At 34.9% G+C, this 22,035-nt stretch overlaps 1 protein-coding gene across 4 annotated transcripts in view; it reads left to right on the top strand.

Annotated features, from left to right (window-relative positions):
* The window catches only part of ESCO1 (establishment of sister chromatid cohesion N-acetyltransferase 1), a 68,494-nt gene that overhangs the window by 37,401 nt on the left and 9,058 nt on the right, over positions 1-22,035 (top strand). For 3 of the 4 annotated variants that reach the window (XM_077778185.1, XM_077778182.1, XM_077778183.1), the window contains exons 4-7: positions 725-785; positions 2,159-2,273; positions 5,403-5,534; positions 20,204-20,293. In XM_077778185.1, the coding sequence (XP_077634311.1) occupies positions 5,451-5,534; positions 20,204-20,293 (174 nt within the window). In that variant the 5' untranslated portion in view covers positions 725-785; positions 2,159-2,273; positions 5,403-5,450. Of the gene's footprint in view, positions 1-724; positions 786-2,158; positions 2,274-5,402; positions 5,535-19,534; positions 19,659-20,203; positions 20,294-22,035 lie in introns of those variants that run through there. The other variant, XM_077778184.1, reaches the window with a different exon arrangement.

Below are 22,035 nucleotides of genomic sequence, written 5' to 3'. Positions count from 1 at the left end.
CCTACTAGTGGAATTATTGGGTCGTATAGTAATTCTATTTTTAATTTTTTGAGGAACCTCCATAGTGTTTTCTACAGTAGCTATACCAATTTGTGTTCCTACCTGTTGTGCACGAGGTTTCCTTTTTATCTACATCCTTGCCAACACTTACTGTTTCTTGTGAGACTTCAGGTTTTTTTTTAAATGAAGAAGTGTTCCCATTTATTTCCATGTAGAAATTGTATAATTATACAGGCATTTATACAATTTCCTATGTTGTTCAGTGCTAGTAATTGGTGAAACTAGAGGCAAACTGTTACTCTACCATTGGATCTCTTTGTTACTCTGTAGAGCTTTTCTGTTTCTTCTCTGAAGACTAATTTCTAGGAAGGGGATCTAGTTTTATCAGATAGTCTTTAAAAAGAAAACAGGCACCTGGGTGGCTCAGTTGGTTAAGCGTCCAACTCTTGATTTTGTCTCAGGTAATGATCTCACGGTTTGTGAGATTGAGTCCCAGCACAGGCTGACAGCACGGAGCCTGCTTGGGATTCTCTATCTCCCTCTCTTCCCCTCCCCTTCTCCCCTTTCACATGTTCTCTCTCTCCCAAAATAAGTAAATAAACTTAAAAAATAAAACATTTAGTGCATTCTTCTCTCTTTTTTCTCTTAGCAATGATTTTCAACTATTAGATGGAGACCTAGTATAAAGCTTATGGCATAACTCACCTTCTTGATTAAATTACAGGTTCAGCTCCCAAACAACACACTATACTCAGTAACCAAACATCTAAGACCAGTGATAACAGGTAAGGCATGAGTTTAATACAAGAATATGGGAACAATTGAAAGATAAATTGAGGCTTTTACATTTGAAGAAAAATCAGTTTGAATTGGGCACCATTAAGTCTGGCAGCTGTAACATGAAAGACTTTTATAGGCAGAAAGGAGTGGAATTAAGGAAAATTATAACTGGCAAAAACAAGTTGATTATTGCAAAGTTATTTCCTTTTAGGGTGAATGGCAGATTGTCATTCAGGCAAATTAACTAGTGCTCATTAGATAATTCCTGATTGACTGGTTAAAGATTGCATTTCTGGAGGAGCCAAAACTAAGTCTTGATTTGTAATGGGGGGCTTAGCATAAGCATCTCCATTTTGGACCTGTTGTCTTGTTTTTAACAGAACTTAAGGATTAAAATCTTTCAAACTTTTGAGTTTGGGATATTTCTCCCTAAGAAGTTGTGCTAATAATCTGGTTTTTCATGTAGAAAGAACGTGATTTTTACAAGTTCTCATTTCATTTTACTTTTTCTGTGCCTATACATATGTTTTATAGCTTTTTCCCACCCTAAACTTAGGGTGATAATAGGCATCTTTTCTACCTTAATTACCTCATTCTTTTAAATCTGCATTAAATTTCATTATATGAATATTCCATTATTTAACAGTGCTCCACTTTATAGACATTTTGGTCATTTCTTATATCTATCCAAAAAAGTTATTTAATAAACACACACATCTTTGCCCATTTGTGTTATATATCTAGGATAAATTAATAGCTATGGGTGTTATCCTATGTTGCCATATTTTCCTCCAGCATGTGTCTTTTTATACTTCTAGCAACAGTATTTTGAGAATGCATCTCTCTGGAAACCCCTTGAAGTACTGGTATTATCAACATGTAAAAGTGTTTTAAGTGTATTAAAAGCCCTTGGTTCTGTCTTTTTTTTTTTTTAAGAAAATTATTTGAATGTTTTGGTTCTGTCTTTAATGTCAGAATTAAATTAAATCTGACCTCTTTTGCTTTACAGATTACTAAAAACTATTTAGGACAAATTGTAGCAACTCAGATGGCTAAAACTATGAAAAACTTAAAACTTATTCAAACTGTAGTACAGCAATTTTTTGTTTATTTGTTGAAAGTCAGTAACCTTGGTTTTTCTCCCCTTGATTTTTAAAGTGTTATTTAAAGTTAAGATTTATGAACATAATATAGAAAAAGCTTTTTTTCTTTTTAGTGCTTTGAAGTGATAATAGCTCTATAACATTTAATAGTGTGATTTCTCTTCTCTTCTCTTCTCTTTTCTCTTCTCTTCTCTTCTCTTCTCTTCTCTTCTCTTCTCTTTTCTTTTCTTTTCTTTTCTTTTCTTTTCTTTTCTTTTCTTTTCTTCTTTTTTAAGGGAGACACCACCAAATCATTCTTGGCCTAAGTGTAATTCCCATTTGGAGATAACAATTCCAAAGGACTTGAAACTAAGAGAAGCAGAGAAAGTTGATGAAAAACAGCTGATCATAGTAAGTATCCAATTTTACCTTTTTTGATGAAGTGTTGTTATAATCACCTTATGTACATTGTTAATAAATTCCTTTTTTTCAAAGAGCCTTGTCACCATAAATCATCATTATGGAAATATTTCCTAGTATCATTACAAATCCCTCTACTTGCCCCCTAGTAGTGAGTTCCTCCTATCACAAAAACTCAAATTTCCATACTCTTAGTTTTATTTACAACAGATTGATACTTTATATTGAATTTGTTACTTTTTAAATTGATTTTTGAGAGAGAGAGAGAGAGAGAGACAGATAGACAGAGGGGCAGAGAGAGAGGGAGGTACAGAATCTGAAGCAGGCTCCAGGTTCTGACCTGTCAGCACAGAGCCCAACACAGGGCTCAAACCCATGAACTGTGAGATCATGACCTGAGCCAAAGTCAGATGCTTAACTGACTGAGCCACCAAGGTGCCCCAAATCTGTTACTTTCTTAAATATGTCATTTGATTTACCTTCTTTTAGTAGTTGGTTTAAATATTAAAATAACATGGAGCTTAATATGTAAAATGATTTTAAATATCTGTATTTTAATGTGTAATTTTTAAGCTGTGTTTTACAAGAAGATAAACCAGTCGTCAATTTGAAATAGAATTTAAATACTCTATAAGTGTAGAGTGTACAACTTGTTGACAGGTTGAAAAAGGGGGAGATTTTGATTGATGAAAAATCTAATTTGAATAAGTGAGCACACTAAAAAAATGTAGGACACAAAATATTAGGAAAATTTAATGTACTTCCAGTCAATATAATCAGTAGGATCTGGGGGGAGTAGATTACTGATTCTAACCCTAATATAGGAGAATAACTTTGTAAGAATTGTCTGGAAATTTTTGAGAAAGGTTAATCAGGGGGAAGTTTCATCAGAATTAATAATGTTTCTGTTGTTAAATCAGTATGATAGTGAAACAGAATTAGACTAGTAGAATCTAGAGTAGCACTGTCCAATTTGGTAGCCACATGTAGCTGTTGAGTATTTGAAATGTGGCTCATTAGAACTGACATATGCTCTAAATGTATATATAGTTACTGCATTTTAAAGACTAGTACAAAAAAGGGAATGTAAAGTATTTCACTAATAAGTTTTTTTTCCCTTTTATGTTGAAGTTAAAGTATTTGGGATATGTTTTGTTGAATAAAACATTAAAATTAATTTCACCTGTTTTTGCATTCTTTAACATGGCTACTAGAAAGTTTAAAATTACATCTGTGGATTACATTTCTATTCAGTTCTGGCTTAGAGTTGATGATGCTGTTAATGATTATGATAGTGCTGACACATTGTTCCATGTATTCCACTCATATTAATTAGGCCTCAGTGTTTAAAGTATGAGGTAGGTACTTCTATTATCTCCCATTTACCAATTAGGAAACCAAGGAAGAAAAGTTTACTCAATACTGTGAAAACTGCCTGGTTGAAGAGATGTTTGTACACTGGTGTACATCATTCATAATAGCTAAAGGGTGAAAGCAACCTAAGTGTCCACCAAGGATGAGTGGATAAACAAAATGTGTACACATACAGTGGAATATGATTCAGCCTTAAAAAAGAAATTCTGAAATATGCTACAACATAGTTGAACCTTAAGTACATTAAGCTAAGTGAAGTAAATCAGTCACAGAAAGACAAATGCTGTATGATTTCACTGCTGTGAGTGCCTAAAGTATTCAAACTCAGAGACAAAAGTAGAATGGTGGCTTTTAGGAGCTGGGAAGGAAGGTGGATTGGGGATCTGTTGTTTAATTGGTGTAGAGTTTCAGTTTTGCAAGATGAAAAGACTTTTGAAGATTGGCTGCAGAACAGTGAATATTATAAAGCTACTGAGCTGTACACTTAAAAATCATTAAGATGGTTGGGGTGCCTAGGTGGCTCAGTTGGTTGAGTGTCTGACCCTTGAGTTTGGCTCAGGTCATGATCTCATGGTTGTGGGATTGAGCCCCGTGTTGGGCTCTGTGCTGAACGTGGAGCCTGCTTGAGATTCTCTCTCTGTCCTGCTCTGCTCCTATCCCCCGCTTGTGCATTCCTCTCTCTCTCAGATTAAAAAATAAATTAAGGTGGTAAATATTGTTTTAAATACATATATATACATACACGCACATATATATTTGCCACAATTATAAAAAAATTTTTTTTAAAGATTTATTTACTTATTTATTTCTTTAGAGAGGGGAGAGGGGCAGAGGGGGAGAGAGAGAGAATCCTAAGCAGGCTCCACGCTTACTCTGGAGCCCCCACACAGGGCTTGATTCCATGACCCTTGTATTACAACTTGCGCTGAAATCAAGAGTCAGGCAGTCAACCAACTGAACCACCCAGAAGCCCCTACTTGATCCTAGTTCTAAGACACTAGAGATGCTTTTATCTTCGCTCTTTTTTTTTTTTGTAATTCAAAGTGCATAGTTTTAGAGTAGAAAGAGTAAAGGGATTATTAGTTTATCATTCTTGAACTTAGATCATATTGCTGAAAATTTCTTGTTGAATAAGGACAAGAAAGAAAACATTTTGTAAACAGTTACTGTTCTACAGTACAAGTGAATTACTGGAGAATAGATGATCATACTTTGTACTTATTTAATATGAAAAAAATTTATAAGTAACTTAATTTTAATAATTAACTGTTTTAATAGAAAATATTACCTTTTATCAGGAGTTTCTGGTGACATCAGAATATTCTTTTTAATACTACAAAACCATTAAAGAGAACATACTTTTAAGACATTAAAAAAGGAGTCTATGAAACAGACTAAGCTTTAGCAGCATAATAATGTAGATATAAAAATATATCTTCATTCTCATTTATACAGGACTTCCTTTTGAGGGCTTTATTTAAGACTAAGATTGTAGTGTTAAAAGATATTTCTCAGTTCTTCTCAATTGTTGTTAAATGCTGTGGAGCGAGTGATCAGATTACTAAAGTTAAGGACCTAATAAAATTACACACAGTTTTCACAATTTAACATCTTAGTTTTTTAATCAACACTGAACATTATTCACTGTAGATTAAACAGTTCTCACTTGATGTTCCCATTATAGCTTTAGAAGCTGAATTACTCCTTTGGGACAGAAAAAAACCTTTTGTTTGTTTTTATAACTAGGATGCAGGACAAAAAAGATTTGGAGCAGTTTCCTGTAATGTTTGTGGCATGCTCTACACAGCTTCAAATCCAGAAGATGAAACACAGCATCTGCTCTTCCACAACCAATTTATAAGTGCTGTAAAATATGTGGTAAGTGAAATTCACGACTTCTAAAATGCAGGATCAGATAATTAGGTCAGATCTTAAAGAGATGAATTGCTAAATTTAAGTCATTAAAAAATTTCTGTTTTTGGGAAATAATATATACAAAGCCCTGGCAGTATCCATATTGGCTTATGTTAAAACAAAGCCAAACATAAAACCAGCTAACTTTATTCTAGCTGGTTTATGTTGTGGGATTTTTTAAATTTAAGTTACGTATTTTAAGTAATTCTTATACCTCATCTTTTCTAACAAATAATGCTATTCAATTTGAATATAAAAATTTTTCATTAGTAATTATAAACTGTTGATAAGCCTTTTTAACATTCATAATAGGTTGGCACAACTTTTTATTTGGGGATTGATAGTGATATACCAAATAGATGGTTTTGGAATTTTTCTTTACCATCGTTTTGCTATCATGAGAGTTTTTCCTTATAAAACTAAAAAAGAAAAATTCTTGAAGGTTAAGACCTCAGAATTTGTTGTATACTTAAAAAAAATCCCACAAAGCAAGAATGTTTTAGTGTATATATATATTTTAAGGTATGTTTATTTGAGACATGATGGATATTATTTAATAATTGTTTCTGGAAATGGCAAAATTTTGAATAAATTTGAACCATTTCAGATATCTTGTGAAATTAATAATTTAGTGTAATTGCTGTTTACCTATATCTGAAATGGAATGTTTTTTTTTTCTATACATGTTACCTTCAGTACTCTACACTCACACTAAGACCTCCAGGATATCTGAACTGAGATCACCAATTCATTTCATATAGATTTTTTACATAAGCAACAGATGTTGGATTTTTTTTTTAAAAGATCTTTATTGGCTTCAGTTAAATTCTTACCCTTATCTTTGGTTGAAGGGTTCATGTTTGTTGTTTCATTTATCCAATTACCTCTAGGCAAGATAAGTAGAACTTTTTTTTTTTGTCTCTTTACTGTGGTGATCCTGTATATTCCTTATTTCATCTGCCATTGCCACACACACCCCTTTCTGTCACTTAACTAAATGCCATATAAGTTGACATGGAGTATCTATAGCTAGATACTGATTTATTGTTTGAAATATGTACTTTTCCAATTTTACTATATTAATATACTTAGAACTTGAAGAGAATAGTTCTGTCAGATAGCTAAGTTATAGAATACTATGGAGCAAAAACATTTAATATGCATAAATCTGGTAGAAGTTAGTTTAAATGAGTTCTCATTTTACATCATTTGATTCTTCTATTGCTTTTGTAAAATTATAAAAAGATTAGGTTTAAAAGACTTAATTCTTCATCGTAAGGGAACTTCTTAATTTCTGAGAGAAAAAGTAAAGAAATTAATCAGGAAACATTCTTCCCAAGTACTGAGGGAAGCTGGTTTATGGAACAATGTGGAGTCATTACCTTGTAAACAAATTCTGGCTCTTGCAAAGCTATCAAGCAATGTATCCACTTGGGGAAGATTGATTCCTACCTCAGCCCTATTCCTCCTCCCACCCCCCACCTTGATGGGACAGAGCTATGGGTTATTTTATTATTTTTGAAATAAGCTCAAGAGAAGGAATTGAGTTTAGCAGTTGGCCATCCTTTGCTAACATAAGGATCAATATACTTTTGCTGTTTTCAAATGTAGGTGTGTATAGTCTAAGACTATAGAAACTCCTGCAAAACATTGTAGCATTCTTATGTAGTATGTGGAGAAAGCATAAAAACATACATGTTATGTTGAAGATGTTCTGCTGTGATCACAGTTCTTGATTTTGGGTTGGGACATTAAACATTTATTGGGCACCTATAAGGTGCTTTGTATTATTGTACATTTGATGGGCAGATAGTATTGCAGTTTTGCATTAAGCACTTTTTTTCCTTTTTAAAAATTGAGATATAATTGAAGTTTAATCACTCTTAAGTGTTTGAGAAAACATCTGATTTTTTTTTTAAATACTGGTTTTTATCTATGTTTCCTGGAGAGAAACACATAGAAAAGAAGTCATTTGGTGTTGTAGCTTTAGTTAATTTTAAATGACAATATTTTGGGACTGGAAATCAAATTTTGTTCTACTTAAGACCACTTAAAAATAGAGTACGTTAGACCCCAGTGAGTTTTACTTTTTAAATTTTCATCAGATGTTTAAGAAAATAAATGGCTTTTCCTTTGGGTAAAAATTTTCTCTTAGACATGATAATAATCTGTGACATTTAAAAATGGCTAAAGACCTTTATAAAAGATTAAAATCATATTTAAATTATTTAGTTATCATAGAAATTGATGCTCACAGAGCCTTATTATTATTTTTTTTCAGTTGGCTAAAATATTTTCTTTTTCTTTTTTTCTCTCTTTTTGGTTTGGGGGTAGGGGAAAGAAGGATCATGCTCTCTTTTCTGTCATAGTACCCCATCTGCCTCATTGATACCATGTGAGGAAATTCATTTTACCTAACTTATTAGAAGCTGTTTAGGAAAAAAACTTATTAATGCTTAAGGGGAAGCCTGGACTCTGATTTAGACCTAGACACACTTCAATTTCCCTTCTTGAACCGGGGTACTCTTGGCTAAAGGTGTGAAGAGAAGGCAGGAAAAATTCCTCCTAGAGCAGTGAGCAATGTTGCCAGGCCTGGAGCCTATCCAAAACTCAGTTATAGTTTGAACTTTAAGTAATGTATTTGGGTTCTTTGCAGAGACATTTCTAACTTAGTCCTTTTGTCCTCTATCCTTCTGTATCTCCTTTGAATTAACACCTGACTGAATGAATGCTCTGTGGTGGGCTCTACTGCAGGGTATGCCTTGCCTTCAAGGTTAGGAGCAAAACCTGAAAGAAATGAAAAGTTTTAACAAGAGGTTTATGTAACTATTAATTATTTAACTTTAGTTATAAATTAGCTTTGCAGTTTAGAAGTGATAATTATTTTGGTGGAGCAGTGATCAGGAAAGGGGTATGTTTTCATGGGTGAGGAAACATTAAGACTTGAATTTCTTTTTTAATGGACACAAGGAGTTCATCTGTGATTGATGGCATAGTATAGCTAATGAGAAAGCTTGACATCTTTGTGGGGAATAATGAATTTTTTTTTTAACCGAGTCAGATTTTTGTAAGTAGTTAAGATTAGAAAAATACATCAAATCAGATTGTGATATTTTGATTTTGATCCCGTTTGGACTTTTTTCTTTCTGTTCTTTCACAAGTTGAGGAATTTTGAGAATTGTGAATGATACAGTTAAGTTTAAATAATGACCAAATAATATTTTGATGGAGTGTAGGGAGAGAAATAATATTTTAGTGACATACAAGGAGGGAGTAGTATGTGTATGTGGTGTGTGTGGTGTTGGATTATTATGACATTGATAGAAAAGGGGAAAATTGATGGTCACAACTGAAGGAAGATTTGACAGATACCTGATTGGCTATAAAGCCACAGTATCCAGCATTTTAATACTAAACCATCAAAGTAAAAATATTGTTCCTCATGGGAGGGGATAAAAGTTAGAGCAAAGGGAATAATAATCAATGGTATTGTAACAGTATATGGTGACAGATAATAGCTACATTTGTGAGACTTGCATAACGTATGCAGTTGTTGTATAGGGGAGCCTGGGTGGCTCAGCAGTTAAGCATCTGACGTTTGATTTCAGCTCAGATCACCCTCTCACGGTTCATAGGATAAGCCCTGTGTCCCGGCTCTGTGCTGACAGTTGGGAACTTGATTGGGATGCTGTCTCTCCTCCTTTCTCTGCCCTTTCCCCACTCACACGCATCTCTCTCAAATAAATAAACTAAAAAAATATATATAGAGAGTTTAATAAAAAAAATTACCCAGTAACTCTTGCTGAGTCTTTAGTTTCTTTTATGTGAAATTTGAATACATATTACTTTATTTCTATATGCTTTTTCTGTATTCCTTTTGAAGGTGATTAGGAAAAAGGAAACTGGATATTAAAGAAAAAAGAAGTAAATAGAGCAGGAATAGAGATTTTAAAATCTTTGAAATGGAAAAGGAATCTGAAGCAAAGTAGCATTGGCCCTTAGAACCATACTCTGGCATCACTGGGGAATAGGGAGCAGGTATATTTGTAGGAGGGACTGAGAGGTCAGAGACTGGTCTGAGTTTTATTGAGTGTCTCTGCTTAAAGGTAGGGTGATCATACCATGTTGAAAGCTGAGAAATAGTCTTTAGAAACAGGAATTTGTTACATAAAAATTATCAAACATTTTATATCTCAAGTTTGTTTCTCTCTCACCTGATCCTGATTTTTAATTTTTCTACTTTGTTGCATTTTGAAAAAAATATTTTTTTCAATGTTTTATTTTTGAGAGAGAGAGAGAGCGCGTGCGAGTGCGAGTGAGTTGGGGGAGGGGCAGAGACAGAGAGGGAGACACAGAATCTGAAACAGCCTCTAGGCTCTGAGCTGTAAGGACAGACAGAACCTGATTCAAGGCTCAAACTCAAACCATGAGATCAGCCTGAGCCAAAGTTGGATGTTTAACTGCCTGAGCCACCCAGGCGCCCCCAATTTTTCAGTTAAAAAAATTTTTTTTGGTGTTCAGTTGTTTTTGAGAGAGAGAGAGAGAGAGAGAGAGACAGAGTGTGAGTGAGGGAGGGGCAGAGAGAGAGGGAGACACAGAATCTGAAGCAGGTGCCAGGCTCTGAGCTGTCAGCACAGAGCCTGATGTAGTGCTCAAACTCACTAACTGTGAGATCATGACAGGGGCCACAGTCAGAAACTCAACCGGCTGAACCACCCAGGTGTCCCCAATTTTTCAATTTTTTTAAAAATATAAGGACTTTAAAATTTTTTTTAATGTTTTATATATTTCTAAGAGAGAGGGAGACAGCGTCAGTGGAGGAGGGTCAGAGAGAGAGGGAGACACAGAATTGGAAACAGGCTCCAGCCTCTGAGCTGTCTGTCAGCACAAAGCCTGATGCGGGGCTCGAACCCACGAATTGTGAGATCATGACTTGAGCTGAAGTTGGACGCTTAACCAACTGAGCCACCAGGTGCCCCATCCCAATTTTTCAATTTTTACAAAGAGTTTATAGGGGTGTCTGGGTGGCTCAGTTGGTTGAGCGTCTGGCTTCGGCTCAGGTCATAATCTCACAGTTTGTGGGTTCAAGCCCTGTGTCGGGCTCTGTGCTGACAGCTCAGAGCCTGGAGCCTGTCTTCAGATTCTGTGTCTCCTCTCTCTCTATCTGACCCTCCCCTGCTAATGCTGTCTCTCTCTCTCAAAAACAAAAACATCAAAAAAATTAAAAAAAAAATAAAAAGTTTATAAACCTTGGGGGAGGGAGAACCTATAATACATAATATAATGATATATTTATAATATAGTGGTAAAGATTTCTTTAATCTGTTCTCTACTTTTCCCTATTCCAGAAATGGTGCCACCATCTAACACATTTCCTTAAACTGAAAACCTAAGAAAAATCCTTCAGTGTTCTTTTTGCACTTGTTATACTCAACCCCTTAGTACATCTCACCTTCAAAATAAATTCCAAATCCCCCCACTCTGTCATGTCCATTGCTTCCTCTCAAAACTAAGCTGTCATCATTTCTTGCCTGACCACTTGTTTAATACTTTACCAACTGGTTTCCCAGCTGCCAGTTTTGTTTCTCTACAGTCTTTCTCTATGGTGCCTACAGCCATCTTTTAAAAACTTAAATCAGATTATGTCCTTCCTTATTTAAAATTCTCTAGTGAATTCTCATCACACACAGACTAAAATCCAAGGTATTTATTGTGGCATCAAGGCCTTCGAAAATCCAGCTTCTCTTATCTCCTCTCTTAACATTTCTTACCCTTACTTGCTATATTCCATTAATATATATCTTCTATTCCTAAACCACTCCAACCACATTTCGTTCTTAAGTGTGATTGTACTTTACCTTTTCATGGACTGTTTTTCTCTCAGATCTTCATACATTTCATTTAGGTCTTACAGTCTCAGAGATTCCCCCCCACCTCCCACTGAATACCCAGTATACCCAGTACAAAATAACTCCCCTCTTCCTACTATCAGTATTAGTTTTATTTTCTTTAGATCATTTTCCACACTGTGAAATTTTGTTTGGTGTATTTCCTACTGGAGTAGAAGGTTTGTCAAAGCAGAGTCTTTGATATTCTGTTTATCACACTTAAACAGCACTTGCCAATGTGCAGTAGGGGCTCAACAAATATATTGAATTAAAGAACAGATTTGCAGGGCACCTGGGTGGCTCAGTTTGTTGAGTATCCAACTCCTGATTTCAGCTCAGGTCATGATCTCAGAATTCGTGAGATCAGGCCCCACATCAGACTCTGCACTGACAGTGTGGAGCCTGCTTTGGTTCCTCTCTCTCCCTCTTCTTCCCGAACACACTCTCTCACACACGCACACACACACACACACACACACTCTCTCTCTCTCTCTCTCTCTCTCTCTCTCTCTCTCTCTCTCTCTCTCTCTCTCTCTCTCTCTCTCTCTCTCTCTCTCTCTCTCTCTCTCTCAAAATACATAAACTTAAAAAAAAAGATTTGGATCTGAAGCCACAAAACAAGAGTGTTGAGTCTCAGTTATCTTATATAAAATGAGATTAAACCAGAAAATTTCTCTGGGTTTTAGCAACTTTGATATTTGTCGATTGGGAATTGATACTATAAGTTATTTTTGGGGGACATGAAATATATTGTGTTATATTGATATAAGTTAGGCAAAATAAAACTATCAGTAATATACTTCAAAATGTAAAAAGCAGCCCAAATTTGAAGTCATTGTGGCAATTAAAGATTTGTTAATCAGGATTGCATATAGAATTATATACCTAATTGAATTTAGGTGCTAAAGTGGTTCATTCCTCATTTAGAAAAATAGAGGAAGTAATTTAACTCTTTTTCTTATCATTTGTAAGAGGTTATTATAGATCATCATATACCAGTGGATTTTCCTCAGTTTATATTTAAAATTTTCCATAAGATATATTCTCTTTTATACATATGAAGATAATTCTAATTCTTTTCTCGCAGGATGTACATCTTTGGGAGATTCATTTTCTCTGTTGAAATCTTTTTCACATAGTTTGTCTATCTTGTCTTTTAAATCTTTAACATATTTTTTATGGAAATTTTAAAGTTCTTTTGTTTTTAATTTATTTTTTTAAGTTTATTTATTTAATTTGAGAGAGAGAGCATGAACAGGGGAGGGGATGATAGAAAGGGAGATAGAGAGAATCCCAAGCAGTGTGGAGCCCCATGCAGGGTCTGAATGCACAAACCGCTAGATCATGACCTGAGCTGAAACCAAGAGTCGAATGCTTAACTGACTGAACCACCCAAAATTTTAAAGTTCTTCCAATTCAGATATGTGGCTCATCACTGAACCTGTTTCTATTGACTTTTTTCTTCTTGATTATGGAATATCATTTCCTAATTCTGCTTATGGTCTTACAAAGTTTTTTTTTTAATAGACTATTTTTTTAGATCCATTTTAGGTTTATAGTGAAATTGAGCAGAAAGTACAGAGACTTCCCATATATTACCCCTCCCAACATGTTCAATATCCTCACACCAATAGGTTTGTTAAAATTGATGAACCTTAAAAATAAATAAATAAATAAATAAGTAAATAAATAAAATTGATGAACCTACACTGACAAACTGTTATTCAAAATCCATAGTTTTTATTAGTGTTCACTCTTGGTGTTGTACATTCCATGGGTTCTGAAAAATGTCTAATGACATGTATCCACATCATACAAAATAGTTTCAAAAATCCTCTGTTCTCTTCCTATTTATCCTTGCATTTCCTACTAACCCCTGGCGATTATTGATCTTTACTGTCTTCATAGTTTTACCTTTTCCAGATTGCTGAACAGTTGAAATTATACAGTATTTGGTTTTCTTCATACTGAGTTCTTTCACTTAGTAATATGCAGTTAAAGTTACTTCACATCTTTTCATGGCTTGATAACTCATTTCTTTTTAGTGCTGAATAGTATTCCATTGTCTGCATGTACCATAGTTCATTTATCCATTCATTTACTGAAGGATATCTTGATTGCTTCCAAGTTGTGACAGTTATGAATAACGTTGATATAAACATCCATGTACAGGTGCAGGCTTTTTTGTGGAGGTAAGTTTTCAACTCCTTTTCATAAATACTAAGGAGTATGATTGCTGGATTGTATGGTAAGAGTAAGTTTAGTTTTGTGAGACTGCCATACTGTTTTCCAAGTTGGCTCTACTATTCCCACTGGCAATGAATGAGATTTCTTGTTGCTCCACGGCCTTGCCAAAGTGTGGTATTGTCATTATTCTGGGTTTTGGCCATTCTAATAGGTGTGTAGTGGTATCTTGTTTTCATTTGCATTTCCCGGATGACTTATGATGTGGAGCATTTTTCATATGCTTATTTGCCATCTGTGTATCTTCTTTAGTAAGGTGTTTGTTCAGGTCTTTGGCCCACTTTTTAGTTTGGGTGTTTGTTTTCTTATTGTTTTACAAATTCTTTGTATCTTTTTGGATGGTAACCTTTATTAGCTTATCAATTGTTCCATGGATTGTGCCTTTGGTGTTGTATCTAAAAAGACATTGCCATATGGAAGGTTATCTTGATTTCTTCTTTGTTATTTTCTAGGAGCTTTACAATTTTGGTTTTTACATTTAGGTCTGTGATCCATTTTGAGTTAATTTTTGTGAAGGGTATGAAGTACGGTATCTAGATCCTTTTTTTTTTTTTTTTTTTTTGCATGTGATTGTCCATTTTTTCCAGCAACATTTGTTGAAAAGACTGGCTTTTCCCTGTTGTATTGCTGTTGCTATTTTGTCAAAGATCATTTAAGTATGTAGATTTATTTTAGGACACTGATCTATTTGTTTCTTTTTTCACCAGTACCAAACTGTCTTGATTACAGTAGCTTTATAGTAAGTTTTTTTTTTAAATGTTGTATTTATTTTTGAGAGACAGAGTGTGAATGGGGGAGGGGCAGAGAGAGAGAAATAAAAATCTGAAGCAGGCTCCAGGCTTTGAGCAGTCAGCGCAGAGCCCAGTGCAGGGCTTGAACCCATGAACTGCGAGATCATGACCTGAACCGAAGTCGGATGCTTTACCGACTGAGCCACCCAGGCACTCCTATAGTAAGTCTTTTTCTAAACAGTTGATGGTTTTTTTTTTTAAGTTTATTCTTAAATGTACAATAGAATCTAAGAAACACTTCATTCTAACTCTAGATGGCAACAGCTGCTATGACAGGAAATCCAGATGTTTAAACAGGAATGGAAATAAGGGTCACCATTGCCTCAGATACAAGGAGCAACTTACTTTTTGCCAGATTTCTTAATTCCACCTGTGGCCAGGGGACCCTTCCCCTCAGCCTTTGTTTCAGCTCTGTTCTGCTTGAATGCCTTATCTCGTCCATCTCTTTGGCCTGCTCCAGGGACTGACTTCTTGCCATCTTCACAGCCAGACATGGTGGCTGCTGCCTTTCTCCCAGACTTTGCCACTGGAAGAGGTCTGGATGTCAGGTAGCATCAGTCTTCAGACTGTTCCTCTCCTTCAATATCGTGTTGGCTGTTCCACCCCTTTTGCTTTTTCATATAAATTTTAGAATCATTTTGTCAGTATCCACAAAGTAACTTGGTGAGGCTTTGATTGAGATTACATTGAATACCAAATCAGGAAGAACCGACTTCTTGATAGTATTTAGCTTTCCTGTCCTGTCTCGAAATTTTTTATACACTGCATTGGAATTTATGCAGTTTTCCTGCAATTTTTAAATAATTTTTGCTTTGGGTAACTGTCAAAAGTAACTGAATTTTGACAGAGCTAATTTAAATTTTAATTTACTTTCATTTCTGAAGACTTATGATTTTGAAAAGACATGATTTTAAAAAGTAATTATTTCAATACATAACAATTCTTAAACTTGGCTGTTGAAATAAAATGTATTTTTCAAATTGCTTTAGTACTTATTTTTAAAAATTTTATTGAAATACAACATGTAAAGAAAAGTACACAAATAATGAATACACAGCTTAATATGGTATGTTTTGACAAAGTCAACACCCATATGACAAGAACCGTTACTGGCATCTCAGAAGCCCCTTTGTGCTCCCATTGCATTCATTCCTTTTCCTTACCTCAGGTCTAACTGCTCTGCTGACTAGATTTGTTTTGCACTTATTTTTCACTTCTATTTTGTTTTTAATGGTCATTTATTTATTTTGAGAGAGAGACCATATGTGCCTGTGAGCAGGGGAGGTGCAGAGAGAGAATCCCAAGCAGGTTCAGTGCTGTCAGTGCAGAACCCGACACAGGGCTCGATCCCATGAACTGTGAGATCATAATCTGAGCTGAAATCAAGATGCTTAACTGACTGAGCTACCCAGACACCCCTATTTTTCATTTCTAAATAAATGATGCTTGAGCAAGCCTTAGGCCATTGGTAGTGTTTTGACAATGGGTGGTTTGAATTTTCCAAAATAAAAAGTTTAATATAACACACATATACACTAATGAATGCCCATGTACTTATCATCCAGCTTTAATAATTAATAATTCATGGATATCTTTTATCCAGCCTTCCCAGTTATTTTGAAGTGATCCCAAAGTCACATTAGCATTTTAATAGATATTTTAAAATCCGTATTTCTAAAAGATGAAAAGATTACTTTTTTTACCATAAAAGTTATTTTTTTTAAGTTTGTGTATTTTTTTAATAAAAAAAATTTTTTTAATGTTTTTTATTTATTTCTGAGAGAGAAAGAGACAGTGTGAGCAGGGGAGGGTCAGAGAGAGAGAGAGACAGAATCAGAAACAGGCTCCAGGCTCTGAGCTGGCTGTCAGCACAGAGCCCGACGCGGGGCTCGAACCCACCAACAGTGAGATCATGATCTGAGCGAGGGAGACGGAGAATCGGAAACAGTCTCCAGGCTCTGAACTGGCTGTCAGAACAGAGCCCGACGTGGGGCTCGAACCCACGAACAGTGAGATCATGACCTGAGCCGAAGTCAGGTGCTTAACCGACTGAGGCACCCAGGCACCCCTGTGTATTTCTTTTGAGAGAGAGAGAGAGAGAGAGAGAGAGAGCACATGTGAACGGTGGAGGGGCAGAGGGAGAATTCCAAGTAGACTCTGCACTACTAGCACAGAGTCCAGTTTGGTGCTTGAACCCATGAACTGTGAGATCATGACCTGAGCTGAAGTCAAGAGCTGGACACTTAAATGACTGAGCCCCAGGCACCCCTATTATAAAAGTTCTTTGAAGAATATAACTACACTTTTTTTATTTAAAAATTTTTTAAAAAAATTTAATGTTTTATTTATTTTTGAGAGAGAGAGAAAGAGAGCAGGGGAGCGACAGAGGGTGGGAGTGGGGGGGACAGAGGATCTAAAGCAGGCTCTGTGCTGACAGCAGAGCCTGATGTAGGGCTTGAACCCATCACCCATGAAATCATGACCTGAGTCACAGTTGGACGCTTAACTGAATCACCAGGTGCCCCAAAACATAACCACACCCTTAAAGAAAAATCAGTTAATTCCTTATTGTCAGTATCTCTTAGAGTTCAAAGTTCTCCAAATATAGTTCTGTATACTGTTTATTAGTTTGAATTAAGATCCATATATTGGCATTCATTGGCATGTTTCTTAAGTCTCTGTTAATCTGAAGGTTCTCCCTCTCTTTTTTTTCTTGCAATATGGGTAATCTTGAAAAGCTGGTTGGTTATTCGTTTTACTTCTCAGAGTATTTTTTTCATGGGTATTTTCCTTCAGGCTTTTTTATGAACGTGATTAGTATGAAGTTTAAAAATGGGGGATAATTTACATACAGTTAAGTCCACAGATCTTGTTGAATTTTGATACTTGTATACATCAGTGTATCTAGCACTTAATGTATTTTGTCTTCAGTTTATATCCTTTTTAAATGGAAAAAGAGGAGAAATCTTTTTCATTCTTTAGATTCTAAAGTTTAGAGTAAATACAGTGGCAAGGAACAAAAAATCATTGCTACTAGGAATATAAAGCTTTTGGAGCGCTTTTCAAGCCACTGGGTGGCTCAGTTGGTTGGGCATCCAACTTCAGTTTGGGTCATGATCTCACGGTTTGTGGGTTCGAGCCCCGTGTCAAGCCCAGTGCTGACAGCTAGCTCAGAGCCTGGAGCCTGCTTCAGATTCTGTGTCTCCCTGTCTCTCTGACCCTCCCCTGCTCATGCTGTCTCTCTCTCTCTCTCTCTCTCTCTGTCTCAGAAATAAATAAAGACATTTAAAAAAAATAAAGCTTTCTGCTTTTCACAGCCAAATAAATGGGTGAAAGAAAATTTGGGGTTTGGAAAAATATTACTTGCTACCAGAGGGATATATGTAACATTTTAGAGCTAAAGGTGAGAAGTGCAAACGCACTGCATTGGAATTTGTATCTTTGTGGAAAGCTGTGGCTGTTTGGTTATTGTCTAAATTGCATTCACCCTTTCCCCACAACCTTTGCCTCTGCCTCAGTTTTAGACAACAGACAATCTTCTCTAAACTTTAGTTAAAGTCAGGAGGGTCATGGGGTTATTAACTCTAGGAAAGATAATTGCAGTTGAGGCATATAAGTGCCTCGAGTATGTTATTTTACAGATATTAGCCTACTTGGTTCTTTCATCTCTCTGTTTTGAATTTCTCGTTGTATTTAACTTTGGGGACTTTATTAATCAACTTGGGTTTTCATAGAGTAGGGCACTGATCTTAGTTTGATATTATGGTTAAGGTAGAATGAAAGTTACCGAGTGGCTACTCTCTGTGAGGAATTATCTTAAAACAACCCTCTTAATAAGCAGCTAAGTGATGGAGGTGATGACAGCCATTTGTACATAGCCTAGATCTGGAAACAGAATTTTAATTTGCACAAGTTATATAGCTAGTGACGACCAAGAACAGAGCTTTAAACTCTGAACTTTTACTCCAGAACCGTTGAATGGTTTTCACTAAAATACACTGTCTTCATGAATATGAGAAAAGCCTGAGAAATAGTAACTCTGCCGTTTACAAATTTTTGCTGCTTATATGTGTGTGAAGAAACAGTCATATTTAAAACATAAAATTATGTCAGATCCAATTGTGATAGAATTTTCTGCATGAATGTGCAAGTCTCAAATTGTTTCAAGAAAAAGTTTTACACTAAAATGTCACTAAAACCAAATAATTTGTCTAGTGCCTATGGTGCAATAGAATGCCATTAGACCAGTATTTTTGTTTTAAAGGTAATAGGTAAATTTATCAAATTTTCTTTAGATTAAATTCAGCTCAGGAACTATGACTTTCTTATAAGTGGGGGTTAAATTTTCTAGTTCTTCATTGAATTTGTAGTTTAACTTTTAAGATGAAAAGTCTCTTTTTTTCATTTTATGGAAAGCAGATTTATTTTAAAAAGCTTTTTACTAAATTAACATAGTAATATAAATTTTTTTGAAGAGGTGATGTCTTTTATACTCTTTAAAAATTGTTTACCTAAATTCAGATTTAATTTCTAATTTGAAAAAAAATGACTTCTGTGTCTGTTGTTTCTGCTCCTTTTCAAATCTTTTAACCAGTCACAGTTACAGTCACCTGAATTTTACTTTATCTTTGGGTACTCTGTTTTTTAAACAAACTTTAAATTTGTTTCATTTACCAAGCTTATTACTAGACTTTTTGTCCCTAAGATTCTGCCCCTCTCCTAAAAAGCCATTCTAAATTGTTTAATGGAAAGTCAGCCTCCTTTCAGACTTGCCATAGTATAAAAAAAATGTAGTTGCTTTTCTCTTGATTTTATTGAGCTTTCATAATCAATCATGGTTTTCTCTAATAGAAGTACATATTGCTTCTTGAAACTTTTTTTTTTTTTAATGTAAAGTTGGTTGGGTAAGGCAAATGGAACAACCAGTTGAGCTCATTCCTTCTGTACTTACTATTAACTTCACAGCTCCTAGTTTTAACCTCTGGTTCAGTCCCATCTTACTAGATTTAAGTGGCTTTTGTTTTGTTTTTTTTTCATGCAGGTTCTGCTCATTAATCACCACGAGTGTGGATCTGAAGAAGAGTTTATTACCTCTCTTTTTTTGAGTATGTTTAACTTCAGATACACACAACGTAGCTTCTCCTTCCCTATTAGATTCTTAGAAGGTAGTTATATTTTTATAGTCTCCTTCTTGTGACTTTGATAGTTGTGATCAATAAGAATAAAAACTATTCCTTACTACATATTGGGCTACTGCATGCAAATCAGTTCATTTAAAACCTCCTGGAGGTCTTTGGCATGCCAGACATAAAACCATGAGTGTTTGTGGAGGTAACCATGTTCCAAAGGAATTTAAGAGTTCTCTTATCAAGAAACTGGGAGAGTTATCTTTCAGGCTCTGGGAATCACTTATTTTAAGGGGCTTGCTTTTGGTGTGTGATTTTCAAAATTAATTTAAAATGGGCAATGATAAATTAAAAATATACTTGTGGTATTAGATATCTGAATGAGTAGTATAGAGAAGTTAGCTTGCATTGTACCTATTGTATGCTTAACAAAGTAGCTGACTTATCATGTCTTATTAAACATTAATGAGAATATTTTTCCATGTTTGCAATTTTTAGACACAGCAGTATATTTTTCTTCTTGTACATGAATATGATGAATGAAATATGGCAACATAAAATTCATTCATGTTTTTTATATCTAGGGTTGGAAAAAAGAAAGAATTCTGGCTGAATATCCTGATGGCAGGATAATAATGGTTCTTCCTGAAGACCCAAAGTATGCTCTGAAAAAGGTAAATTCCAGTGAAACTTCATGTAGAATGGATAATGTAATTTTGTAGCCAGTTTTAACAGGATAATGCATTATTGGCCTAGCATGTTTAAACACCAATTCTGAAAATAAGAAATAAGCATTTATAGAATAAGGAATACAACCCAGCTGAAAAATTATGCTTTAAACTTCTAATGTATTTAGGATATGTGAAATAAATATTTAGTGAATTGATTACCATATTGTCTGTAAATTGAGTGTTGATACAAAAGGAATGCTAGTTTATGATACCACAAAAGTGACTTTAAGAATCAGAATTATAATTAAAATTTAAATGACTTCAAAAATTAAAATTAACAGTTGTAAAGTTTCATGTTGAGAGTAAATTTTTATTTTTATTTTTTGAAGTTCAGTTACTTATTTTGAGGGAGGGAGAGAGAGAGGGTGGCGGGGAGAGGGAGAGAATCCCAAGCAGGCTCTGCACTGTCAGCGTGGAGCCCAGTGCGGGCCTCAAGCTCACAAACTGAGATCATGATCTAAGCCAAAATCAAGAGTCAGATGCTTAACTGACCAAACCACCCAGGCACCCCAAGAGTATATTTTTAAATAAAAGCTTATTGGAGAAGAGGATATAATAATAGGTTACAATAATCTGAAATTAAATATGAGGTAATCATATAATGTTAAAAGAGAAAAACATATATTCTCATTTACAGTATAATGTAGAAAACTTAAAAAGATCCTCTTATCTAGTGTGAACCAGATTTAGTCCAACTTAGAGTTCCATACTTTGAAGGTTCAGAGAAATAAACCAGAGAGTTATTGAAGTCTGGAATCATTCTATTATATCAAGTATCTTAAAAGGAAAATACAGGATGAACTTATTTTTAAATGGTTTACTATTAATTACATTTTCAAATAATATATTCTTTTTTTTCAATCTCCGCGTGCTTTTTCAGAAGTACTTTGTAATAGACAGCAGTGGGTCCAGTTGTCTGCCTGAAAATCTTAATTTCACTGAGCTATGTCCAAAATGTCTCGAAGATGCAAGGAAAATTATTTATGCTTTTTTTTAGATTAACAATTGGACCTCTTTAAATTTAGGTTAAACTTGAGGCACCTAGGTGGCTCAGTCAGTTAAGTGTCCGACTTCACCTCAGGTCATGGTCTCGCGGTTTGTGAGTTTGAGCCCCGCATCAGGCTTTTTGCTGACTACTCAGAGCCTGGAGCCTGCTTTGGATTCTATGTCTCCCTCTCTCTGCCCCTCTCCTGCTCACACTCTGTGTCTCTCTCAAAAATAAATAAACATTAAAAAAAATTTGTTTTAAATTTAGGATAACTTCACTTGAAAGGGAGGTTGAAAGAAACACTTTAACCCTACTATTTGAAAATGTAGCTAACATTCTACTTTATCTCATGGTTTTTGACTTTTCAGATACCCTGTATTATGTATGACTGGACAGTCCCAGATAGCCAAATAAGCTCCCGTACAATCACTGCCTAATAATATAGACAATAGCGTTTAGAATGACACATAACCATGCCACCTGTTTTGTATTTGAAATGTTGATCCTTGTCATAAAAACAAATATTTGTTCGTTAATATTTGATTGACTAAATGAAAATTATGTAATTTTTGAAATTCCAGCTATTACTGTTTGCTACATTACCATATGTGGCATTTAGACTTTAAAAAAAATTTTTTTTAACGTTTATTCATTTTTAAGAGACAGAATGTGAACAGGGGAGGAGCAGAGAGAGAGG

The sequence above is a fragment of the Crocuta crocuta genome, unplaced genomic scaffold (genome assembly GCF_008692635.1).
Source record: "Crocuta crocuta isolate KB4526 unplaced genomic scaffold, BGI_CrCroc_1.0 scaffold26, whole genome shotgun sequence".
Lineage (NCBI taxonomy): Eukaryota > Metazoa > Chordata > Mammalia > Carnivora > Hyaenidae > Crocuta > Crocuta crocuta.
Note: the sequence above shows the minus strand (reverse complement) of the source record. Positions and strands in the feature narration are given on the sequence as shown.